Raw genomic sequence first — 25721 nt, 5'->3', positions numbered from 1 at the left:
TTTTACACCTATTTAATGTTATTTCCCCATTATTGCAGTTTTAATGTGATTCAAGAGTTAACTCTAAATATCACCAACAATGGTCACATTGAAACCAGATTTTAAAAAAATCGCCAAGTTGGCGACAAAACTTGGCAACTAAAAGACTAAAGGAGTCTACGTAATAAATTTCAACTTTCTAGGACATACCGTTCTTGAGTAATGTGACATACATACACACATACGCATATACGCACATACATACGTACATACAGACGTCACGAGAAAACTCGCTGTTATTAACTTGGGAAACGTCAAAATGGATATTTCGGGAGTCTATACGTTCTTAGGAACATATGTAATACTTTGCTAGTTTAGAATTTTTTTTTTTTTTTTTTTTTTTTTTTTTTTTTTTAAGCTTGCTCATATTCTCTTTATTTTTTTCTCTTGGCTGATCTTGAGGCGAACTAAGAAAAATTTTAAATTAAATTTATTTTTCATTGCTTATTTAATCCCGCTAATTATGACTCTCGCAAAATGATTAAAAAAATAACAAAACAGAAACAGGGCCAGTTTAAATAAACTTGCACCTGTACGCTAAATTTTGTCTGAAACCTTGCCTTTCTTCTTGAGATAATAGCAGTCATAGTAAACGAGAAAGAATATCTGTTTACGCCATCTCTTTGAAAGGATAAACACCAATAAAATAAAATAAAAAAAATCAGCACCTTGTGTTATACAAGGTCTGCAGACCAAATTTTGTCTTAATCCTTGCATTACTTCTCGAGACATGGCAGTCACAAATAATGAGAGAAAAACGTTCGACTGCTCCGCCCTCCTAAAGCTATAGGCACCAAATTGAATCATCTGTACCTTCTGGGGTCTACCCTTTTTCTAAATCCGTCAATCACTTCTTGAGATATAGAAGTCTCGCATGACATAGAAAACGTCGCACTCCACCCTCTTGGAGAAAATGGAACCAAAAGACCATTCAGCACCAAATCACATGTGATTCCATGCTTTTACCAAATGTCATTTGAATTCATATTGAACTCTTTTGAAATAAAGAGATCACAAAAATAGTAATGTGTAATATGCAAACTATACATGTAATACGTGTAATCGTGTAATGTTACATATATGTAATATGTGTATATGTATATATATATATGTAATATGTGTTTATATGTATGTAATATATGTATAAAAGAAGTGAACATTTTAAGTAATATGTAAACATATTAAAAACTGAACATGTGTCGAGGACGTGGCGCCCGCCGAAGGCGGCTAGGATTTAGTTAAAAATTTTCTTTTATTAAGCAAAATTGAGTGTTTCTATTTAGATTTTGTTATCGGGATTCTCGAGCTTGTTGAGATTTTGATGATGTCGGGATTCTGACTTATCGGGATTTTGACTATGTCGGGATTCTGGCCAGTCGGGATTCTGGACAGTCGGGATTTCGGCCCTGTCGGGATATCGGACAGTCGGGATACCGTCTGTCGGGATTCTGGCTTGTCGGGGTTTGGGCTGTCGGGATTTCGACCCAGACCCGTTAAAAGCATCACCTTCATTTGGTTTGGGGTCAAAATGTCGCCACCGAAATGTCGCGGGACAAAATGTCGCCGGGCCGAAATGTCGCTTGTCCAAAATGTCGCCAGGCCAAAATGTCGCCGGTCCAAAATGTCGCCAGGCCAAAATGTCGCCGATCCAAAATGTCGCCGGCCCAAAATGTCGCCGGGCCGAAATGTCACCGGTCCAAAATGTCGCCGGGCCAAAATGTCGCCGGGCCGAAATGTCGCCGGTCCAAAACGTTGCTGGGCCAAAATGTCGCCTGTCCAAAATGTCGCCTGTCCAAAATGTCGTCGGGCCAAAATGTCGCCGGGCCAAAATGTTGTAGAACCAAAATTCGCTCATTCAGTTGGTAAGAAAAATGCAAGTGTACAAAAATGCTGTTTAACACCAAATTTGCAGAATAAATGATTACTGCCTTTAATGAATGTCTTCGTTAAAAATGGGACTGAACTAACCGAGTTTCTTGATGAATTCTAAAAAGATTATTCCGTTTTGATTCGCAACTCTCGGCTGTTTTTCAGCAAACAAATAGAATACAAGCGTTACGTTATCTTATTTCTTGTGACTCGCTATCTACCAACTGTAAAACGTTCTGACGGCGTTCAGTTCTGACTTTCGATAAATTTTTTAAAACTTTTCTTCAAGAATAGTGTGCGTTTGTATGTGACCGATTTTTTGGGGCCATTCTACGTCTAAACCTGTGGTAAGAATTCGAACGATACCCGCAAGTACCCATATATGATTTAGGGCTGCGTGGTTTTTTTGCGTCAATTCGTTTAAGATAGTGGAGTAACTGAACGTTTTCATCGATATGCGTGACTGTCATTGCTCAAAAAAAATGATGAACGGAATCAAATAAAATGTTAGGAAGCAGCAGGGGGACAGATTTTGGGGCCAATAACACCAGAGGGTGGAGCAATCGAATGTTTTTTTTCCTTTCTTTTTTTTTTATCTGTGACTGATATATCTCAAAAAGTAATACAGTAGACCCTCGTTTTCAGCAGGTTTATTTTACGCGGTTTCGATTATACGCGGTTGAAGATTTGACACCTTAATTTTATTTACGCAGATGAGTTTCGGTTTTACGCTGATGCGGCAATGCAAACAGGTAACATTTTCCTCTCTTTCAAAACTCAAGCTCCTATAGATTGCAGATTACTCGTAACTAACTGCATTTTGGCGTGCTAATAATCGAACTTGGGTCCTTGGAGACATTTTATGCGATTGGTTCCAGAGCTTTTTCCACTATAGAAGTAAAGTGATTAAACTCACAGTTCAGAACTCACTGGAAGAAGAACTTTTAGGAGTGAAAAAGGAGGTCAAAACCAACGAGGATACCGACTCCGGTGACACACAACCAAAAACGCTCACATTGAAAATTTTGAACTATTCGTAGACAATAGAAATAATCTTTTTTCTGATTTGTTAGTAAAGGAAGATTTTATCAAGGAAATGACGCAAGTGGTCATGGATGCGTTAATGCTCAGCAAAGAATTAGAGGAAAAATTCTTAATGACTACCAAAAGACTATCATAGCCAGCTTTTCTTCATAAACAGAACACGAAATTAGTTTGTTTTCTTTATGCATATTATGCATAAAAATCGATATAAGTACACATTAAACTTTTCATACAATTAGTCATCACTAGAATGAAGTATTTTTTTATCTACGGAACCTAATCCCTATTTTGAACCCATTCCCTATTTTTGATATTAGGTCTCAATTTACGCGGTTTCGATTTACGCAGCATTTCCGTGGAACATAACACCCGCGTAAAACGAGGGTCTACTGTACAAGGGTTAAGACAAAATTTGGTCTACAGGTATATCTTAAAGGGCGAGTTGCTCATTTATTTTTGGCTTCAGTCATCCCAAAAGGATGGATCACCGAATATTTTTAATCGTTTTATATGACTGCTATATCTCAAGAAGTAATGCGAGGATTCATACAAAAATGTAGTATGCAAGTGAAATTAAACGAAAACAAGCCTTATTTTCGTTCTAAGTTGAGTTTCGTAATCGTTTACGTGAGTCAGTGTAATTAAATAAACAATGAAAAATATACTGAATTTAAATATGAGAGGTTGAGCAAGATATCAGTAAAATCTAAATTAGCCGTGTATTCCTCTCATTTTTGTAGCACTTTAACTAGCGTGGGTGTTAAATAAAAACTGAGTTTGCATTCTTATACAATTTGCATAGTAAAAATTCAATAATTAAAACAGCATTTTTTTCTGAGAGGGAAAAACTTATTTGTTTATTATTATTATTATCAGTATTCTTTTCTTTCTGAATTACCAAGCTATATTGAGCTAGAACTATTACGTTTTGAAACTCATTTTGAAAATAAGTCTAGGTCAAAATTGATCTGAATAATCTCATTGATATCAGTTATTTCACCCTGCATTGTGAAATTTTTTCTTTTCTATTTAAAATTGGAAAATGTGATTCAGCTGACAAGCGCTACTTCGCAAGCATGAAAGTATCCTCTTGAAAACCTCTAATAAAATAGCTGTTCTGAAATTGTCCCCCTTGATGTTCTATAGAATATATAAATTTCATGAATGTTGAGAATTGAAAATATTTGTCATCGCGTAGAGTCGTTTTTCAAAAATCTGAGTGAAAGACACCTGTTTTAGCAATTACGGGTTTCATTGATTTCAAAAGATTTGACGGTGAAGATTTCGACGTAATTTCAGAATTTTACTCATAAGACAGAGTTTCCACGGCAATAATCTGTCATCTCTGTTAAACATTTGTTTTGCTGTCCCAAAATCCCGGTCGCAAAGGACATACAAATGTCCTCTCAGAGGAAGGTCTCGAGCAGTCTTGTTAAACTTCTTCAGTTTCATTTCCAGAAAAAGTCTCAGAACAGTTTTGATCTTACTTTAACCAACGTATATCTCACTGAAAACGTACAGTTTTTTTTTTTTTTTTTACAGTTCTTAGGGTGATGTTAAAAAATCTATGAGAAAATTAAATTTCATTAAGATACCTTTCTACTTGATTTCCACCCTGGCCCGTGATTTCGAATTTTTCTAGTGAAAGGGGAGAGGGAGGATAACGGGCATATATATAACCAATGCAAATTTCATAGGATTGCTATAAAAAGCACTTCCACTTGTATATATAAAAAAAAATTCAAAGTCGGGGGCCATTCCGCCTGATCCCCTAAATTACTGACTTGTCGCTAAGGTAATAATATGCTAGAGTGAAGGAGTTATTTGTTTTTACCTCATTACGCCAAAAAATACAAACCGCCTATTCTCTTGCCATATTCACATAGCGCCTCACTATTTTTTCATTCGCCTTTAGAACAGTTTAGTTTTACTTCCATACCAATTTTTTGTCTGAATCCTTGCGTTACATCTTGATCCTTTGCTTTACATCTTGAGTATTATTATTAATCAGATTAAACGAGAAAGAGAAATCCGTTGCAGCAGCCTTTCGCATGTTTACGTTCTTAATAGTATACAGAAAAACGTATGTTTTTCTGAAAACTATTAATTTTCTGGAATTAATCTGATGCTTAGGAATTAAGACAGGAGAAAACGTTTGGAATTTTTGAAGGAACTTACTTTGAAAGGCAATTAATATTCTTTCGCAACTTTTATGCTGAAAAGCATCGACGTACATTTAAATTTTTCGTACCAATTGAACTAGCGAATTTTGGGCCGGCGACATTTTGGACCGGCGACATTTTGGACTGGCGACATTTTGAACCGGCGATATTTTGGACTGGCGACATTTTGGGCCGGCGACATTGTGGACTGGCGACATTTTCGACTGGCGACATTTTCGACTGGCGACATTTTGGGTCGGCGACATTTTGGGACGACGACATTTTGGACCGCGACATTTTGGACCGGCGACATTTTGGGACGGCGACATTTTGGACCGGCGACATTTTGGACCGGCGACATTTTGGACCGGCGACATTTTGGACTGGCGACATTTTGGGACGGCGACATTTTGGACCGGCGACATTTTGGGACGGCGACATTTTGGACCGGCGACATTTTGGGACGGGGACATTTTGGCCGCGACATTTTGGCCCGCGACATTTTGGCCGCGACATTTTGGGCGTATACCCCTTCATTTAATATGTTTAAAAGTTCAGTATTTGAAACTACAAATCTACTACAAACTACAAACAAAGAATATCAATGCAAGACTGGGTAAAACTTTCTTCACAATCTTACTAAAATCATGGGGTGGGGTTTTGCCCTCTGTTCCTTTTGCCTAAGATATTTCTGGGCCGTAATACAAAGAACTTATTAAAATTAAAAACAATTCATTTCTGAAACATACTATTTCTTCTGCCTTTTGGCTCAAATTTCTGATAAACTAATAAAGAAGTTATTTTAAATGTCATGCAATGTTGAGCATTTTTTACTCCAGAGACGCCAAGAATAAGTTTTTCACAGTACTTGGAGAAAATCTAATTTTACATGTGATTTTAAAAAAAATTGTAAAAAAAATATTTTTCTATCCTTTGTGTGAATTTTTAAACTAAGTTTAAAATATGGATCTTATTACGATAAATTGTGCAAGATTTTGAGAGCATGATAGATGGTCATGACAGTAAGTTAGTTACTAAATGCAAAGCAGAATCCAAAGTTAGTAGGTTGCCTTGTGTGTGTAACTGGCTATGTAGCAAGATTTCTTGCCAGGTAGCGGCTAGTTTTAGGCACACATGGTGTCTACCTAGTATGTATAAAAAGCTAATATGCATAAATGTAAAGCACCAGAAAGAATTTAACAGGTTAGCACCAGCGTTTTGATGAAAGTTTGTGAAGCAAAAATACATTGAATGTAAGTTTTACGACATTTTGGAAATTTTGAAGGTACCTATATACTTAGTGCATTAATGCCATTGCCAATTAGATCTATATGCATAAAAATGGTATTTGCGTGTGTGTATGTATGTTCCTTATAACAAATCCAGGTTACGTATGATTTTTGCCAAATTTGGCAGAGAGGTTCTTTGATGCTCAGGAATTTACATTGGGTAGTTTTCGTCTCGATTCAGGGGCAACTCTTCTCAATAGGAGGTTTTGGTACACAAATTCAGTTTTGATCCGCACAGATTCGTCGTCCTAATTTGGCATTGAGGCTCAGAAATTTTCACAGGAGGGTTTTGGCCTCCCTATTTGGGAGCGGGGGGGGGGGGGAATAAAAACACACCACATGATCTACATGTTAACAGGAAATGTCACACTATTTCCTTTTCTTCTTCTGCTTAACCCTGACTGTTGAACATTCATCGCTTGACACAACTTTTATTTTGGAGGTAGACCGTGCAACGCAAGGCAAGACAGCTATAGTCAGAGCAAACTGAATCTGGCAGCATTATGAAGTTTGAGCAAAAAGTAATCTTAACATTATGTCGCTGCTAGGCTAGGTTTGCTCGAACTATAGTTTTCTACAAATTGTAAAATTGATTGCTAAATTGCATATTTTTAGGTGAATATTGTCAATAAATCAAAAGTGAGAAATGTATGGCAATTTTTACCTATTTTGTACAAGAAAATCTACAATATGTAAGGAGGAACCATCTTCTTGTGAAACTGCGAGGTGCAAGGATGTTTCACCAGAAGCCTAAAATAAAAGTGAACAATTTACAAAAATTAAATAAACTCAGACGAAAATAATCAACATATCTAGAAAAAAATCTATCAAGCACTAAAAAGGTTAATTCATTGAGTGCGAAAATTCATCAGAAACACATCTTCAGATAGTTTGGTTTTTTCACAATTAGTAGTTGTAGAAGAAAATTAATGTTTCCAGGTAAAGGTATATTCAAGGAGAAATATAAGTATATTAACTACTAGAGGCCCGTCCCGACCTCGTTTGGGTAAAAAAAAACTATCTTTAAAAATTATGTTGTAACTTTTTAATTTAAAGTTTATTAGTAAGCAGCATTTTTTGATTGGTTTTTTATGAGATTTGAAACAAATTGATTTCCTCATTTCCTGATTAAGAGAGACTAACATATAATTCTTACTGAACACTACAATCTTCTTGTATGCACCATTATACTAAGTATGTAAAGTTGTACGTTTGAACTTCAGATTTGATAACGGTGATGTCATAAGAAATTTTCATTCGAAATTGAAATCACTTAAATTGGAAAAGCAAATATGTAGGGACCATGGGGATGCCAAGGAGCCAACTGATCTACTGCTGATGCTGTAAGAACAATGCTCTAAATCATATTATTCCTTAGTGATTTTAATTGGAGTCCAATTCCATTGCATAGATTAGGCAAATTAAAATTGCGCAATAAATTATTGGGATATTGCCTTCATTTTTAAAAACATGAAGAAAAATCCGGAGAAGTTAAGGGAACTAAGAAATTCTTTTGGATAATGCAAAGCGTTGTTGGCAAAAACTATTGCCCTCTTGTACATCCACGTGAAACTTTTTGACAAAGAGTCTTGGTTTCAGGATAAACATTGGAATCAAGATAATCATTTAGAGATAATTTCCTAACTCATATATTTTAATAAGATATCCTTTTCCAGGCATTTTCCTGTTACTTAATTGTAATAAAAGACTCTAGTAATGCTTATCACCATCTCCTAAACGAACTTTTATAGTTGTTCTTAAGATACAGTAAAGGGCTGCTAAAAGGAGACGACTTTAATTTGGATAGAAGTACAACTGCACGCGTTCCTCTAGGGCACAACAGGAAGAGTTTGTCACAATCAAATACAAAGGTGACACCTCACATTATTTTCTTTGAACTTTTTTATCCTTTTGGGGTTTTATCCATGTCTTTTATAGCCAAACGGTGAGTCGTCAAAAATTCGTCCTACATTATAAGCCACCCTCTTGAAGTTCTCCCAATTGCCAGTTTTTTCTTGTGAAACATATGGAGCCTTTCTGGAGGAGATATTCAAAGTAGTTTAAATGTGGATAGTCAGTTTTTTAACCACTAAGTTAAGTCCTGGCAGTTCGGTAAAAAACCATTGCAAGAGCCAGGCGACCTGTTGATCGATTTACGGCTAGAGTTGATTTTATTATGTTTTCCAATTTCACCGAGTAAGCCAAAAAGTATTAATTTGGGTTCATGGTTTTCATGGGCTAATTTTGTTTTCATAAAATTGCTTTCGTTGATTCTCTGTGGCGGTGGCATACTAAAGTCCCCTATTGAGTTTCCGCCTCATTGACAACTTTTGCCTTTTTTTAAATTTTAGATTTTGGTTTATATCGTTTGACATTGAACAGCAATCTTAGTATTTCTGTTGACGCTCTCCTTTCAATATGTCGTCACAGAGATCTTCTTTAATCGCTTGCCATAATGCAATAGGATCTAAAAGTTAAAATAGTTATAAACAGTTCTCTGAGTTTAGCAGCGGAATCAGAAAGTTGCCTGTATCAAATAAAGTTAGTTTATAAGGTTTGTTTTCTTATATAATACTGAGTTCAATACATGCTAATTGGTAGATTGGAAGGACCTTTAACTGTCAAAAGACTTTAGAAATATGTTGGACAACAACCACAAAAATGTTCTAAATGAATTCTTAAGTGACAAAATTCTGATCGGAATTTCAATTTACAAAACTAATTGTTAGAAAAGTAAGTGTCCCATACACGTTTAAAGATTTTGTGCATGAAAACTTAAAATAGTTGAGATTTAAACAGAAATACATTCCTTTCTGGTTAAGTTTTTTCTTTTTTTCATCACTTTTTTTTTAGTTTCAAAACTGCAAATTTTGATCACATTTCAAACATAAAAATTAAGTGACACCAGCACAAATGATCAATAAACTACTGTGTTTCTGATACCACTAGACAACGGCAACAAAATGTGAAGCAAGAATTAATCACATCATTTCTAATCCAATCAAATTTCTAAAGTTTTGACAAAAAAGTGTACCAGATGTAGTATGTATTTGAATGAAATAGAAATAAAGTTTGAATTATTTAACTTTTGTGCACCACTGATGACCATTCATTCAAAAACATTTTTGTTTCATTGCAATAGTTAAGTGTCATAAGTAAGAAATTTCACAAAAATAAAAATGCACATATAAAAATTAAAAGTTGACATAAAATTATAACTTACACTATTTGGCAAAATGCAAGTTAAATCAACGCCTTCAACAAATGCCTGGAGTAGCTGATATAAATGTCTTGAAGTAACTGCATTTTCTAAGTCATTCATTAAATCATTTTCATCAGAGCATGTCCTAATAGCAAATTTTCTATCTACATATTTACCTCTAATAAACTCATATCGTTCCTCCCTGTAAAAAACAAAAAAAAAATTAATACATAAAATGTCAAGATCCAGGTAGGAGAAGCTGATGAAAACTGCAAATTTTCTCCAGGTAGTTGAATGTCTTTGTCAATTAAAAATCTGTAGACGATCTAAGTAAATGCAAAATATTTGAAATCTTTTAAAGGAGAAGAAAGTTTTCGATTTCTGCAGTCTCAAACTTACAAAAAAAAAAAAAAAACTCAAATTTGGCACAGAAAAAAATATAGGAGTTAGTACAAAAAGAAAATAAAAAGGAAGAAGGAAAGAAACCAAAATAAAAGGTGAAATAAACTTGAACTCCTGTTTTACAAAATTAAAGTTTCTGCAATCAAAAACAAATACCACTAAATTCAGCGGTATAAAAAAAAATACAGGCATTCACCAGGTATGGAATAATAAAAAAATAAAAGTGTAAAAAATTTACAAATAACAAAAATAAAACATTCAGGATCTTAATTTAAAGGGCCCTAAAAATTAGATTCATTTGATCCAGCTTTTTTTAGCTTAAAGAATTTTAAAAATAATTTTAGTGACTTTCTTCAGGGATGCCCAATCCCAACAAAAGAGAAAAATACCCATCAAAACACCCCCTCCCTCTTAAAAATTTCAATGGCAAAGTTCTACTGTATGCATATAGTTTTTTTCCATTTAAAGATTTTTATTACTATTGTACTGAGACTTTTTTTTACAGAAATAATGTTAATAACGTTAGTGTCTTAATGTTAGTGTTGCTTGTGAGGTAGCCAATGCCAGCAGCAATACAGCAATTCCAGGGTATCACAATTCAACCTCTATTAAAGTCATCTGGTAAACATAAGTCTTTTATACATGAGGTATTGCAACAACATTTCCCCACATAAACAATGCTCAAATGCAATTCGTGTGCGAGAAACTTACTATTCAATTACTTTCAATAAATGTATTGCTTGCGCTGCCTTTATTACATGAATACATTGAAAACCTGATCATTTGCACTTCACAGCTTCTTCTTCCTGTAGCGTACATTTCGAGTGTGTAGCACATCACCTTCTGGGTGTTGCAATTTTGATGGTCATTAGCGTAATTAAAAATTTACTTGTGTTATGCAATTAAAGGTAAATACAGATTTGGAATCAATACAATTCAATAATTCATTTTGAGTAACAACTTACATTGAGCTTTGTGGCGTGGGTTTCCTTGCTTGACTTAAAGTAGCCTCTACTATATCATTAAAACCAGCATTGCTCATTACCCGTGCAAGCTATAATAATAAATATAAATCAGTATATTTGAACAACCATTTATAGATTTATTATAGCTGTAGCACACCATTAGGTTGAATAACAGAAATGAATATGAACAAGTTATTTAATGACTTTTCACATGAAAGCCTAAACACGTACTCAAGGGAAATTCATGTTGAGATGTCTAAGAAAAATGTTCATACATTTGAACTACCTTGATGAGTTATCACCAGCAGGATGAAACATTTCCAGAATATTGAAATATAATGAATTCATTATAAATTTTTACTAAAAATACTTTTTAAATGGTCAAAGGGTCCCAGGTAGGAACATAAAATCCAAAATACCAATTTGACAAATGTGTCATTTAAAAGTTTGATTGCTGTAAATTCAAATAGATCACAAAGGGATCCAAACTTTCTAAATTGGCATATGTTTATGGTTAGTAGCAGTATTAGCATAGTGTTGACTGTAACAAATATTTTTGGTAGATAGCATGCCAAAGTGAAGAAATTTTGGTCATTCATTGAATTCTGGTCAAAAATTGAGCATAATTTCTAAAGCTAAGACCTTAGTACATTTTTATAATTACCTCTAAAGTAATTAAATATAATAATAATAAGGTGGAAGCAAAAGTCTCACAGATTATATTCTGCTTGCAAATATTCTTAAAATAATGAAAATTGCACTTGCTACTGAAAATATTGAAAGAATTTGACTAGATGCAATACATAAATTTCCTAATCAGTACAATATCAATCGATTCAAAGATTTTATGCAATTACCACAAACGTATAATACTGTTGAGGGACGTCACATACAAATTTAAAATACTTAAAATAACTGAAACACATAATATTCATCCAGTGATTCTGTATTTAACTTTTGGACATTTGACACTCTTAAAAAGCATACAATTTCATTTAAAACTTTTCAATTTAATGATTTTAATAAAAATAAATTCATTCTTTTGTTTGCCTCTGAACATGGTACAGTAAACATCAAAAATGCGAAACACTGTTTCCCACAACGGATGCAAGGAGATCTAGATTTTGAAAATGAAGGCGTTAAAAGCATAAAAGTGGTATATATAAGAATTAATTTTTAGTAAAATCAATTTATAATTGCATTTTAAAGCTCTTGGATAAAGTTATTAACATACATTGATGTAATTGAAGTTGAACACAGAATTATGCTTGACAATTTTTAATATAAAATTTCAATAAAAATAAAAGAAATTTTATTTATTTGGCTCTTAACAAAACCTAGTAGGCATCGAAAATGAGAAAAATTTTATTCCCATACCAGAAGAAAAGATATCACATTCTTCAAAATTAAGTCATAAAAACTGAAAACGGAAAATAAAAGAATTTATTCAAGTAAAATCATTTTAGAATGCCGTTTTAACAGGTCCACATCAACATAGGACTTGTACATTTTAACATAGTATGAATAATTACCAACAAAATCGTCAAAAAATGTGGAGTCAGGAAAAATATTTAGAGGAGGGTGATAAAAGCGCAACAAAAAACACCCAATTCCTGGTATTAACACACACAAAAATACCAAAATTCCAGTGTGAAAGTGGAACACACACAACCATCATCACATTGCTCTAAATACGTTATTGTGAAAAGAGGACAGATAAATTCATTATTTCTTATTTTATTCTCCTAAATTTTAGAAAATCAGGTTCTTCTGAAAACCCAGTAATTCTGGTATGTTCCAAGATGAAAATACTGAAAATCCCGTAAAATACCAGAACACAATCTCCCCTGTACAAAGTAAAAATTATAATAATTGAAAGATTTATACATCATTTTAATAATAGTTTGTCCCACAATATTTAACAAGATGACAAATTTTTAAAAATAAATTGAAAAAAGCACATTTTACAAGACTTAGAAGCAAATTCTTAGCATTTAGTAAAATTAATTTAAATAAAATGTGGGTTAAAAAATATATAGATATATTACCCATATAACTAGGATTAGTTATCAACCTAAATAATTCAATATCATTGAAATCTGCATTAAAATAGTCATAAAATATAAACCAAATTAACATTAAATTAACTGATCAAGAATAAATCCATCACTTCAAAATCAATCTCAAATAAATTTAAAAATAAACTAAAATGCTTATAAAGAAAGAAAGAAAAGAAGGGAAAAAAAATCCCAGGAAAAATAAGATCTCCTGAAGTTAGCAAAAGAATAAAAAATCAAAGTGGAAACTTAAGTTCACACGTAAAACTTTTGAGCTTAATAAGATAACAATTAATGATTAAAAAAACAAAGAAAATTATTTGGTAAAAAGGCATAAACAATGTGGAGAGAATTATTCAAGTATGGTAAAAAACTACAACTTACCAAAAGTTGAGATGTTCCTATGTTATCTAATGTCAAAGATTGAATACGTGAAATATGAACCCCTAAATCCCTATGTATACCAGAACATTCTATACACATTAAAATACCAAAGTTTGTAGATAACCACGTAGGATCTGAAAAAGATTCAAAAGTCAAATATTTTCAAATAGGAAAAAAAATATAACATATATAGAAAGTTTTCAATCCTTTTTTGTGATAGGTAAAAGAACCCACCTCAAGTAAAAAATAAATAAAAATAAAATAAAAAACCTCTATACAGTTTTTTTTTTTCCTTCTTTTCATTTTTGCTTCTGAAACATTAAAACATAAATGGATAAAACAATTTCATGAGTGAAGAAACAATTTAATAAAATGCTTTTATCTATTTTTCAATTAAAAATTATTCCCTTTAGAAACATTCCTATCAGGTATATAATTTCATTATGTTACAAAATCACATTTCAGTTTCATCATCTCCTTTGAATAATCAGCACTTATAATTAACCATTTTATAATCAATAAGCAGCATTGTATTCTTTGTTGAAAACAAATGTACAAATTTTTAAGCATTGTTCATTAATTTATATGTATAAAATCTTGGCCTTTATTATTATTATTATTTTTTATTTATTTTTATTTATTTATTTATTATTTTTTTTTTTTTTTTTTGCTAGAATGAAATGTCTACCGCGACTGGTTGAAGAGAAGAAAAAAAAAAACAAGAAACTGCAATTGTTATGGAAGGCATTACAACGCATATCACATGGAACATTCTGTGTTCCATGTGATATGCGTTGGATCAGCTATTCTGCAACCTTTTTTAATCATTGACCAACATTTTTGCAAAATAACTGTACAGCAGATTTTATACTTTAAAAAGAGAAAAAAAAAATCATCACCATTTAAAATTCTGATTTAAAAAAGTTACCATTTCAAGTTCGGATACATGAGTTAACAAAACAAACAAGTTATTTATGCTAAACAGACTTCATTAAACATATTAAAGTGGATGATTTAAATAATTAAATTTAATTAGTTTTTAATGTTAGTAAAAGTTCAAATAGAAACTTTGTTTGTACGGCAAATAGAGAAAAAACACAATTTATAAATATTTATTGAATATAAACTTCAGAAAAACACTAAAATTTTCACATTTCAGCCAAAGGAAATAATAAATCGGTACTCAAATTTTATAAAAGAGAGAGATCGAGAAATTAGGAAAAAAACTTTTTTTTTTGTCCATTACAAGCTTTTAGGGTAAAAAAAGAATAAAGCAAGAATTTTAATTCAAAGTTGCGCACTTTAAAGCAGCTATTTGTAATTAGTCTACCAAAATTAGACACTTTAAAGCATTTTGAAGGACCCATGAAAATGCTGCAGCCAATCAGAGAGGGAGGGAGGGAGCCTAATAAAAATGGATCCTAGAACTTCAGATTAATTGCTTTATCAGCAATGGAAATAACCTGCAACAATTATAGCATCAGAAATGATTTTAATTACCTTTAGTAGAATTACAGTCGCAACAACGATCATTGCCAGGCGACCTTTGTACTTGTCGGATTATACCCTGTTGAAGCTCTAATAAGCTTTGATTTAATTTTGTAACACCAGTCTGCCCTGAGTCATCAAAAGCTTTTCTGAGAGCTCCTTCTTTACAATTTACTAACACTGACATCCACCTGAAAATTAATTAAAACTGATATATGAAATATGTAACAAAACATTACAATGTACATTAAATATTTTCTTGAAAACACTACCAGCAATTTATAACGGATAAGAAGGAATATTTAACAAATTTAGTGAAAATAACAATACTAAAAGTATACAGGATGATCACATAAGTAACTCTCGAAGGATTGTGATACAAGTAGTAGATTTTCCTACTACAGCAGTCGTTCTCAACCTTTTCACCACCGAGGACTACTTAGTACTCATCCGTATTTTAAAAGGAGCAGACCACATACCATAGAAATTATGTTTTTACAACAATTATATTAGGTGAAATGAGTACTGTCCAACCATCATGAGAAAAGCCACTGCCAAAATGTCTGCAGCTCTCTACTGCTATAGCAATGAGATGCGTCTCATTTTTCCAAGGGAAGATTTATGTTGGAAAAACCCGTACGACTGCACAAAAGGGAGTAGACGAGTCACAAAATGGCGCCAAAAAGCCTTCCTGCTAAAGCTTGCAGAAAATGAACGAAGTACGTTTCTATGGCAGTAGATGGGCTCAGACTTGACGGCGGGAGCTTTTCTCGTGAAAGACAGACAGTAGAATCCAAAAGTTTTCTTTCAATAAAATTTATTTATACTTTTTAAAAAATGATATAGATTAATTTTCACCAACTGTTCACAGACCACATGAAAATTTCTTGCGAACCACTTGGAGAAAATCACTGTACCACAGGAATCTTAGGATTGGAATTCTTGTATATATAATAGCCAAAATACTGATTGAGTAACGTTCTGAACAATGAAACTCACGCCATAGCATGCGTGACAGCATTGTTTCATTGTTGAAGCAACAAAAGTTCAGTAAGTTATTTACAATTTGATATTGTTCTCCAGCAATGTTTGAGATGCAGGGAAATGCTTTGTTTTGACAAGGCTGAACTGGATCCGTTAACTTAACTGTTTTACTGGTAAGACTGATTTTAGGAAAATGAGGAAATGCAAAAGTCAACAACAATTAATGTTATCTACTGGGGTTTCAGGTCAATCCACTGGAGTTAGGGTTAAAATTTCAACTATCAAAATATCACCAAACAGGCAACTGCTTTGTCCAAATGTAAAAACAATTTTCACCCGTCATACCTTGATAAGCAATTTTCTAGTCAGTAATAAAAACAGAAATTTTGTAGAAGGCAGCAGATATAATTAATTCTATTTCCTAATGATGGTCAAAAAAGTGAAATCAAGTTGTTGTTGTATTGTGCCAGCTAGGCTGGCAATTGGGGGTGAGCTGATTCACTTTTCCAACTAGACCATAATTTGGTGTGAAGTCCAACTTCCACAGTACACGTATGCCATAAGGACCCATTTATAGAGTGGGAAACCATTCACTGCACACCACATTCACACAAAGAGAGCACAAGGACAGGAGAAAGAAAGTATGTCTATGTCTGAGCTGGAGTTCAAACCCAGCCCCCCATTGCAGTTGGACTTCTCTGACCACTAGACAAGGCAGGCGGCAGTGAAATGAATTGCAAATCTTTTTTAGGTAAGGAGGGGTGAGAAGAAAAAAAGTTTTAATTTGAAGCAGAAGGTCCATAAGAGAAAATGAAAGATATCACATGACTGAGGAAAAGACTAGCAAATTTTTATTAAATTGCTGTCAAAATATTAAATTTATATGAGTTTTAATTATACTTAGTCAGTTTTAATCAGCAATTCTCCTGTTAGAAGGAACTATTTTTGTTAAATGCTATCAAGCAGCATAGAGTCAGGCCAAAAGGACTAAAAATGAATAATCACTCTTTTTGCTGCAGTTGTAACACTTATTATACTGAAAAAAAAACATGACAAAGTGTAAAACCTCCAATGTATGCTATTAGTTTTAATATTGATAATTAACTAGTATGTTGTGGCCATCACGAAACTTTCTTCTATATTTTTCTTTTTTTTTCTGATCCCTCCCCATGCTTGACGAGGAAGCAATATTCCCAACAAAAACAAAATTACACATGCAAAAACTTGACCCAATGTCTGAATTATTGCAAAAGCAAAGCAAAGAGCGAAAATTGAAAGTTATTTTAAAAGCCTTGCTTGAATGAATTACAAATATTTTATTTGTTAACAAACATAAGATGGCAACAGTTAAAAATTTTAAATCATTGAGATAATATTTCCTATCATTTCCATACAATTAAAATCACGAGAAATACGCAGACGACAATCTATTACGATTTATCTTTCTTATTGTTGCATTAATAAAAATATTTTTATTCGCAAAAAAAAAAAAAAAAAAAATCAACACCTCTTGGAGCGATTGGCGTCAAAATAGAACCAAAGCCTGTTTACATATGGATTCACATATATTCCAAATTTCAACCAGAACGTAGCATTACTTCTTGAGATAGGGCACTCAAAATGGAAAAAAAGAACGGGTGATTGCGCTACCCCCTTTTTAGCTGTTGACACAAAAATAAAATCAGTTCTTATACCCACTAAGGGCTACTTGCCGATAAATTTTTCTTTCATTCCGTTCATTATTTCTTGAGATACAGCAGTCACAATTGACGACAAAAAACGTTCTATAGCTCAACCCCCGTTTGAGTTATTGACACCAAAATTGAATCAGCACCTGTTCCTGTTAATACCAACATATGGACCAAATTTTGTTTGATTCCGCCAGTTACTTCCTGAGGAATAGCAAGCACGCGTAACTCGAAAAACGTCCCATTGCTCCACCCCCCTTGGAGGAATTCGGGCCAAAAACTAATGGGCACAAGTTCACATAGGGGCACATATGTGTACTAAATTTCGTTCGATTTCATGCGGTAGTTTTTGTTGTAGAGCGGCCACAAAAAACTGGTCACACACAGACGTGACACACATACATACACACACACACACACACACACACATACATACACACACACACACACAGACAGACAGACATTTTCCAAAAATGGTCGAAATGGACTCAGCACACCTCAAAACGTTCGAATCCGTCAAAATTCGAAATTCGAAAATTTGCACGAATCCAATACTTTCTTCTATATATTAGATATAGAAGAAAGTAAAAATTAGTGTAAAAATATGTACTTCAAAGTGCACCAATAGTTAATTTTGAAACTTACACTTCCATTTCATTTTCATCTTCTGCTTGAAAATGATACGTTCTGTTATCTGAAATGTTTAAAAAAAATGTATTTTTCATTATAGAGATTGTAAATATAGAATATTAAAAGACTATAATATCTTATTTACTTACATGATATGAGATCAAAACATCGTTTCTCCTCTTGAACAACCTAATAAAGAGATATCCTACATTCAGTTTTGATAGCTAAAAAATAAGTACTAATTCGCAACATAAAACAACTGTACTGCATGGACCACCAAGTTTGAATAATTTCTCTGAAATTATGCATTAAAACCGTGAGATATCAGAGTCCTGATGAAATTCAAAACACAATGGAAAAACAATTCACAAAAAAAGTCGTAAAAATTATTTACTTAATCACATGAAAAATTAAAAAAGATTTTGTAAATTTAAGTACAAAACTACAATAAAGGAATATTTTGCCAGAAAACAAAGGAAATGCTGGTTCAAAAACCTTAAGCTGAAATAAAGGTCTTTTAGATAATCAATTATTTTTGTTTCTTTTGTAATACATGTAAGGCAATAATTGCCTAGGTGTAGCAATTATAAGGTTTTTGTTTCCTCTTAAACTGAAGTGATGATAAAAATTTCAGTTATTTTTTAATGTTTCCAACTGTTAAAAAGCTTTTTAATCATTGGTATACAAGCAAATTATTACCATTTTTCAACGATAGTTTTCACTCATGCAATGTGCACATGCATATATATAGTGGTGCGACATTGAGGGCGATGTTTTCAAAACATCAATGATTTTTTAATGATGAAGTTTTATATTTGAACCAAAAATATCCGTATAAAATGTGAATATGTTTACAATTAGGATAAAAACCTTATTATTAGTTATTGCACATCAGAAAGTTTTATATTGTTAGATGTTTACAGAAGTAGACACACATAGCAGAAAAGTCAACAGCCATTTTTTCCCCCAGCTCACTATGGAAAAGATTGAGCGTTTATTAAGTTTTTCCCAAATATAAACAAGAGTTTCTTTATTATAGTTTTCTTCTAAGATACATATAAACCTATATTATTGTCCCCCGCTCTCAATACAACCTTCGTTTAAAGAGCTGTAATATTACTTTAAATACATACTTACTATGCATTTCAAATCACTATAAATACTAATAATTTTTTAATACAATTTGAGTTTTAAATATAGTTTGTACACTTCTTCAATGCAATTCCTTTGGAAGTAAGTATACTAGAACAATCATTTATTATGCATTATAAAGAGTGTTTCCGTTAAGTGTTTCAGAATTTTTAAGAGGGGTAAGGTTCATCGTGACAACCCGAAATCATATAGTAATGCAGAGTCGGAAATACTTTCCTCAAGCGGTGATGTACACAGAAGCACCATAAAGTAAGAGACCGTAAGTGAAAAATCTTTATCATTTTGCATGTAAAAAAGCAATAGGTACATGAATAAAAGTGAAAAACAATGTTTAAAAGCACAAATAAAAGATTGAACAGTTAAAATGCAAACGTTTCAGAGGCAATAGCCTCCTTCCTCAGTGCAAAGCAAGCAAATGAGATGGAACACGGTCATGGGAGGTCATGGGGTCCTTCAGAAGGACCCAATCCAACCACTCAATCAGTGGGGCATCTATCATATTAATTGCCAATGTAAAATTGGATATGTGGGACCAGTGGCGTAGCTAGACCCGACTTTCGGGGGGGGTTACTTCTTATATATATATATATATATATATATATATATATATATATATATATATATATATATATATATGTATGTATATAATCGCTTGGAATTTTTTCATTTTCTTCTTTTTTTTTCTTTCTCTTCTCTCTTCTTTTTCTCTTTTTTTTTTTGAGACTAACTTTTCGGGGGGGGGGGGGGGTTTTGTCCCCAAAACCCCCCCCCTTAGCTACGCCCCTGTGTGGGACAGACAAGGCGATTACTTAAGTTTTGTTTAAAGGAACATGAAAACCACATTAAAAAAGAGGAACTGAACAAATCTTCGATTGCCAAACATTGTTGGGACACAGGACATCGTTTTGTTTTTCCGGAGACCAAGACTATTTGCAGAAATAGAAATGTAGGGGAATTGGATTTTCTGGAAGCCTTTTATGTTCACAAAAATGTAAATAATCTTTGTAATGAGTCTTTTGCGGTTCCACATATTCCTCCAATCTTAATCGATGGGTTCAAATTTACATATTCTGATACGTCAAATCATGCTTCAGCACTCGCTGAGTTCTGATTGATCCACCTCCCTCCCCCAACTTTTGTATTTAAACTCTCCCATGACTGTGTTTCATCCCATTTGCTTGCTTTGCACTGAGGAAGGAAGCTATTGCCTCTGAAACATGTTAGTATTTTAACTTTTCAATCTTGTGTTTGTGCTTTTAAGTGTTGTTTTTGACTTTTATCTATTTCATGCACAAAGTTTATATTTTTTAAAAGGTACATGGTTCAGATTAAGTGTTTGAAGTTTTTTACACAGGCTACAATGCACACCTCACATCTTCAGCGAGTGGAACTTTGAACAGTCTGGAATACTCCTGGTATGTTCCAAGAAATCATTTCTGACCCCCAATTGCTATATGATTTGGAGTTGTCACAAAGCACCTTACATCTCTTAGGAGAGTTCTGAAACAATTAACTGAAACACTCTGTATTTTCTTTTTTTTCTTCTTCATTCTCTTTTTCTTTGTGTGTGCGTTATCAACTTTGAAACTTTTAATATTTCTCCAATTGAATAGCATTAATTATTAAATAACTAACTTTCTGTTTTATTATTATCCAAGTAGGAATTTAAAAGATGTTACGAAAAGTTTTCCAATTCATTTGCATTAATGTTTCTTTTTTATTTCTTTTAGTTATTTATCCCCTTTGCATTACTAATTTTGGGATGTTAATAATTACTTATCATTATTATTATTAGCTTTTCCTTGACAGTTCAAAAATCTTCTTTTAATTCACAAATTGATTACTATGAATTTAGTTCTACCATAAATATATATTTTAGAGCTTATTACCCAGGACTATACATTGAAAAGTTCAATGTTTTAAATCACCGATGTTTCTTCGTTGGTGTTGCATCACTAATTTATACATATACTAGTTATATTTACAATGGATAACTAATAGATGAATCCCATAAACATAAATCTAAACTTTTACCTTAACTTGACTTGTGAGCAGGTTTAATTTCGTGGGGGGTTTCGTTTCCTATAAGAAAAACAATTCAAAAAACACATTTATTAATGCATGCTTTGAAACATAATACAACTATGAGGGGGAAAAAGAAAATGTAGAAAATATACATACGTCTGAGTGCGATATGTAAAGAAAACCATCTCTTATTTCACATTTCCGCTTCTGCCAAACTTTACGCACTTTTCCATCTGATTTCTTCAACAAATTTCCTATTTTTGTGTAGCCGAAATTTTCATTTCCTGATGGTTGGTGTGGTGTATATCCAGAGGGATATAACACTAAGCTCTAGAAACATTGAAAAATGAGCATATTTTGAAGTTAAAAATTCATTTCTCATTTCAAAAAAAGGGGGGGGGGAAGGAGAACGTATTACTCATTCAATAGATTATCATTCAAACCACAGAGCTTTTTAGACCCCAACAACTTGCTTAAATCCCAAATAATATAAAAGAAAAAATCCTGTTAAGCATAGTTCAGAGATTTTTAATGTTGAACTAGTTAAACATCAAAAATAGGCTTAATATTTGAAAGAAAGAAACATGGTATCGAGAAATGTTCTCATAGTGATTGACATTAAAGATAAATAAACAAATAAATAAATAAAAGTGCTGATTATTCAATTATACTGAAAAAATAATACAAGCAAGAAAACGGAAGCACCCAAAATTATTTTACATTTCCACTGAATATAGTAAAAATAAATACAATAAAAGTATTTTTTAAAACAGCCATTTCATCCTTATACAAAATCAGAGAATAAATAGAATGCTAAAACATGCAAATCATTATATTATAATTAGATGGAGGGTTATGAAAATCATTCCATCATTTGCCACTATACTTTAAACTTAAGCTTTATGTTTACAAAAATAAATACATAAAATATGTTCAATTTACCTCACGAGAATCAAGAGAAGGAGAATTTCTCAAAGTATTCCTAAGATCTACAAGCTTTTTTCTTTCTTCGTCTTGTTTTTGTTTGATTTTTTGTAGTTTGGTAGCTAGTTCCTTGATGTAACCACTAAAATGTTCAATCGTTTTCAAGCCATCTTGAAAATAACTGAAAAAGAAAAAAGTTTTCTTAAGAATTGTCCATTATTCCATTAAAAATTACATAATTACAGTAAAGTCCAGATTTTCCGAATTAATGTCAACTATGACTTACTGGAATAACCGAAAAAATGTCTTAAAGTGAAGAGTATAAAAAATAAAAGAAAAAAGAGTAGGAATAAATGTAATATATTGAACAAATATGAAATTTATATGAGTACATCACATACAATTCATATTATAATTAAATAGTTTACCTAAAAACACTTCGAGAGAAATCAAGAGAATTTACTCAAAAGATTCATGAATTGTTTTTTGCTTTACATTACTTTTGCACTTTTCTGCAGCAATATTTAGGCATTTTTTTTAGGCATAACAAGAAGGCTGGTGTTGCCTGTTCTTTCTGCTTTATACATTTAAGGGCAGTTTTGATAACTTTTAGTCCATCTGCAAAAGAGAGATTTTTATACGTTGATTTTCATTCCCACGATCAACATCATCGTCGCTAGATTCATTTTTCTTACTGAAGATCATTTCATTGGTAATCTATTGCTGTTTGTCGGCGTTCATAAAGATAAGGGAGTGAGAATGTTGTATTTCATTTTTCTGAGTGTTTGGAAGATCAAATTCAGATTTTTTTTGACAGCAGCTTTAAAAATAAAAAATATACTAGAACAAAAAAAAACCCTAAAATATTTGATCGGTTAAAGCTTGGTTAAAAGGGAAACTCGGATAATTGGGACTCTACTGTGTTATATCCTAACATTGCCAAACATCAGTAATTAACATCAAATATGATCCAGTTTTGCAAAAATAAATAAAATACAATATAATAACTCAAAATATATACAGTAAAACCTGTCTGCAACGATACTGTTGGGACCTAAAAAATTATTGATGTAGACAGGTTATTGTTACAAGCTGTTTCATTATTTATGCTAAAATTTTGCTGGGACCATATTGTTATATACAGGTTTATTGTTATAGACAGTGTTGTTACACACAGGTTTCACTGTATCGCCACCATAAAATCTAAATGTGTAGGTTCCATGTAAACATTGCCAACCTCTGAAGCTCTCTTTTGCTTACTTGTGTTAAGATATCAAAATTCAAAATGTGGTGAGTTGTCAAATGTTAGCATTATCATACTTGAATAAGATCTGGCACAACATCCAAATATACAGGTAAATTCTTTATATTTAGCAATCTATCACCATCTTACACCCGAATGTCGGATGATGATGTTGTGAGGACTCTCCTCTTCTCTATTCGGCGGCACTAGTGTCGCGCCTTCTCTATGTACTTTAACTTCTATCTTGTGCTTCCGGAACACAGAGCAGCACCATGTTTAATACTGTAAATACGTGTATATTCGAATAAAGTAAATTAAGTGTTTCTATCATATTTGTGCTATCCAGTAACATTGCCTCTTCAATTATATGACGGTCACCACAGTTAGTTGGCGACGATGGAAGAAAATATAAGGAAGAAATGACCAAGAAAAGGTTAAAGTTTACAATTCGGCGAAATCGAAAACAGCCGTCAATTCGTTTCAACATTGAAGATTTGCCAGGTACTCTTATTTGTTTTTTCTTTTCAAACTGTGACTTTATTTTCAAAACATGGATGCAGAACAGTTCAATACATTCATGGCTGCATTTAACGAGCAGCAACAGGTAATGTTAGCACAAGTCGAAAAGCACTTGTCGAAAGAACATTCGAACGAAACTTCAATAAATTTAGTAAATGTATCTCCGTTTGAGAATTTTGATTCCAAACGCGAAAAATTTTCATGCTATTTAGAACGTTTTGATAATTACTGCACTATGAAAGGCGTTACTGACAATGAAAAAATCTCTCAATTTTTATGTGTGTCCATAGGTTCGACACACTACAACAACTTAGCAGCTTTCCTTGGACTGGAAAAGCCTGTCAAACAGCTTGAACACGAGAATTTAGTCAAAGCATTTAAACAAATGTTGATACATGAAAGGAATGTTGTTGTTTCGCAGCATTATTTTCTGAATATTTACCAAGAAGATCGTCAATCGATTGCAGAATTTGTCGCCGCTTTACAGCGCGATGCAGCCGACTGTGAATTCTCAGTAAAATGTGAATGTGAAAAATCTGTCCAAATTGCAGATATGTTCCTACGTGCACAATTCATTTGTGGCCTACGTGACGATTGGTTGCGTGAACAAATATTACAGTCGGATAAAACAACGGTCGATGATATTCTGTCAAAAGCAATTGCTCTCGAAGCTTCAAAAATCAAAAGTAAAGAACTTACACAATAAAATTCTTCACGTTAAATGCCATGTGATACTAATAAAATTTCTAGTTCTTCTACACGTCCACGTCAAAAAAATCGTTCCAGTTCTTTATCTAATTATCAAAGGCACAAACCGGATTATAAAGCTCTTGGCATAGAAAATCTTTGCATAAGATGTGGCAGGAATAACCATAAAGTGAAAGAATGTAAAATCAATAAACAGAAATTGAAATGCGGATCCTGTAAAAAAATAGCACACGTCAGTAAAGTCTGTATTACAACTCAACTGAAGATGCCATGCCAGCCAGGTAGTTCCAGTTCCATGAATTCTCTTCACACTGTTACGCCAGAAGCATACAATCAAGAAATGACATATGGGATTAATTCTATAGATTGCTCTTCTACACAATTTAGAGTCATTGACTTATTCGAAGTTTCTCATGACTGTTACGCCAGAAGCATACAATCAAGAAATGACATATGGGATTAATTCTATAGATTGCTCTTCTACACAATTTAGAGTCATTGACTTATTCGAAGTTTCTCATGACTGTTACGCCAGAAGCATACAATCAAGAAATGACATATGGGATTAATTCTATAGATTGCTCTTCTACACAATTTAGAGTCATTGACTTATTCGAAGTTTCTCATGATACTGACAAATACATAGTTCCTGTTCATCTCAACGGGAAGTTACAAAATTTTGAAGTCGATTCTGGAGCAAAATTTTCACTATTGTCAGAGACTGATTTCAATCGCCTAAATTTAAATTTACCCTTAGAAGATTCTAATATTGCATTTCGCACATATTCCGGAGATATCATTCAATCTAAAGGAAAAGTACATGTTAATGTTGCATTCCGAGGCAAGAAAATTTTGGGAGAACTTCACATCGTTCCAGCAGGATGTGCGGCTCTTCTTGGCCGTCAGTGGATTCGAGGATTAGGAATTGATCTTCAACAAATAGACGC

At 32.8% G+C, this 25721-nt stretch overlaps 1 protein-coding gene across 1 annotated transcript in view; it reads right to left on the bottom strand.

Moving 5' to 3' along the window:
• The window catches only part of LOC129226598 (arfGAP with SH3 domain, ANK repeat and PH domain-containing protein-like), an 82356-nt gene that overhangs the window by 21131 nt on the left and 35504 nt on the right, over positions 1-25721 (bottom strand). Inside the window, exons 10-19 of the mRNA XM_054861223.1 lie at positions 22323-22485; positions 21537-21710; positions 21390-21437; positions 18353-18392; positions 18219-18267; positions 14914-15092; positions 13414-13547; positions 10973-11061; positions 9627-9807; positions 7068-7153 (exon numbers count right to left, since the gene is read on the bottom strand). Coding sequence (XP_054717198.1) covers positions 7068-7153; positions 9627-9807; positions 10973-11061; positions 13414-13547; positions 14914-15092; positions 18219-18267; positions 18353-18392; positions 21390-21437; positions 21537-21710; positions 22323-22485 — 1143 coding nt within the window. The remainder of the gene's footprint in view (positions 1-7067; positions 7154-9626; positions 9808-10972; positions 11062-13413; positions 13548-14913; positions 15093-18218; positions 18268-18352; positions 18393-21389; positions 21438-21536; positions 21711-22322; positions 22486-25721) is intronic.

This window comes from Uloborus diversus, chromosome 7 (genome assembly GCF_026930045.1).
Source record: "Uloborus diversus isolate 005 chromosome 7, Udiv.v.3.1, whole genome shotgun sequence".
NCBI lineage: Eukaryota > Metazoa > Arthropoda > Arachnida > Araneae > Uloboridae > Uloborus > Uloborus diversus.
The sequence above is the reverse complement of the archived record's forward strand: the minus strand, read 5'-3'. Positions and strand labels throughout refer to the sequence as shown.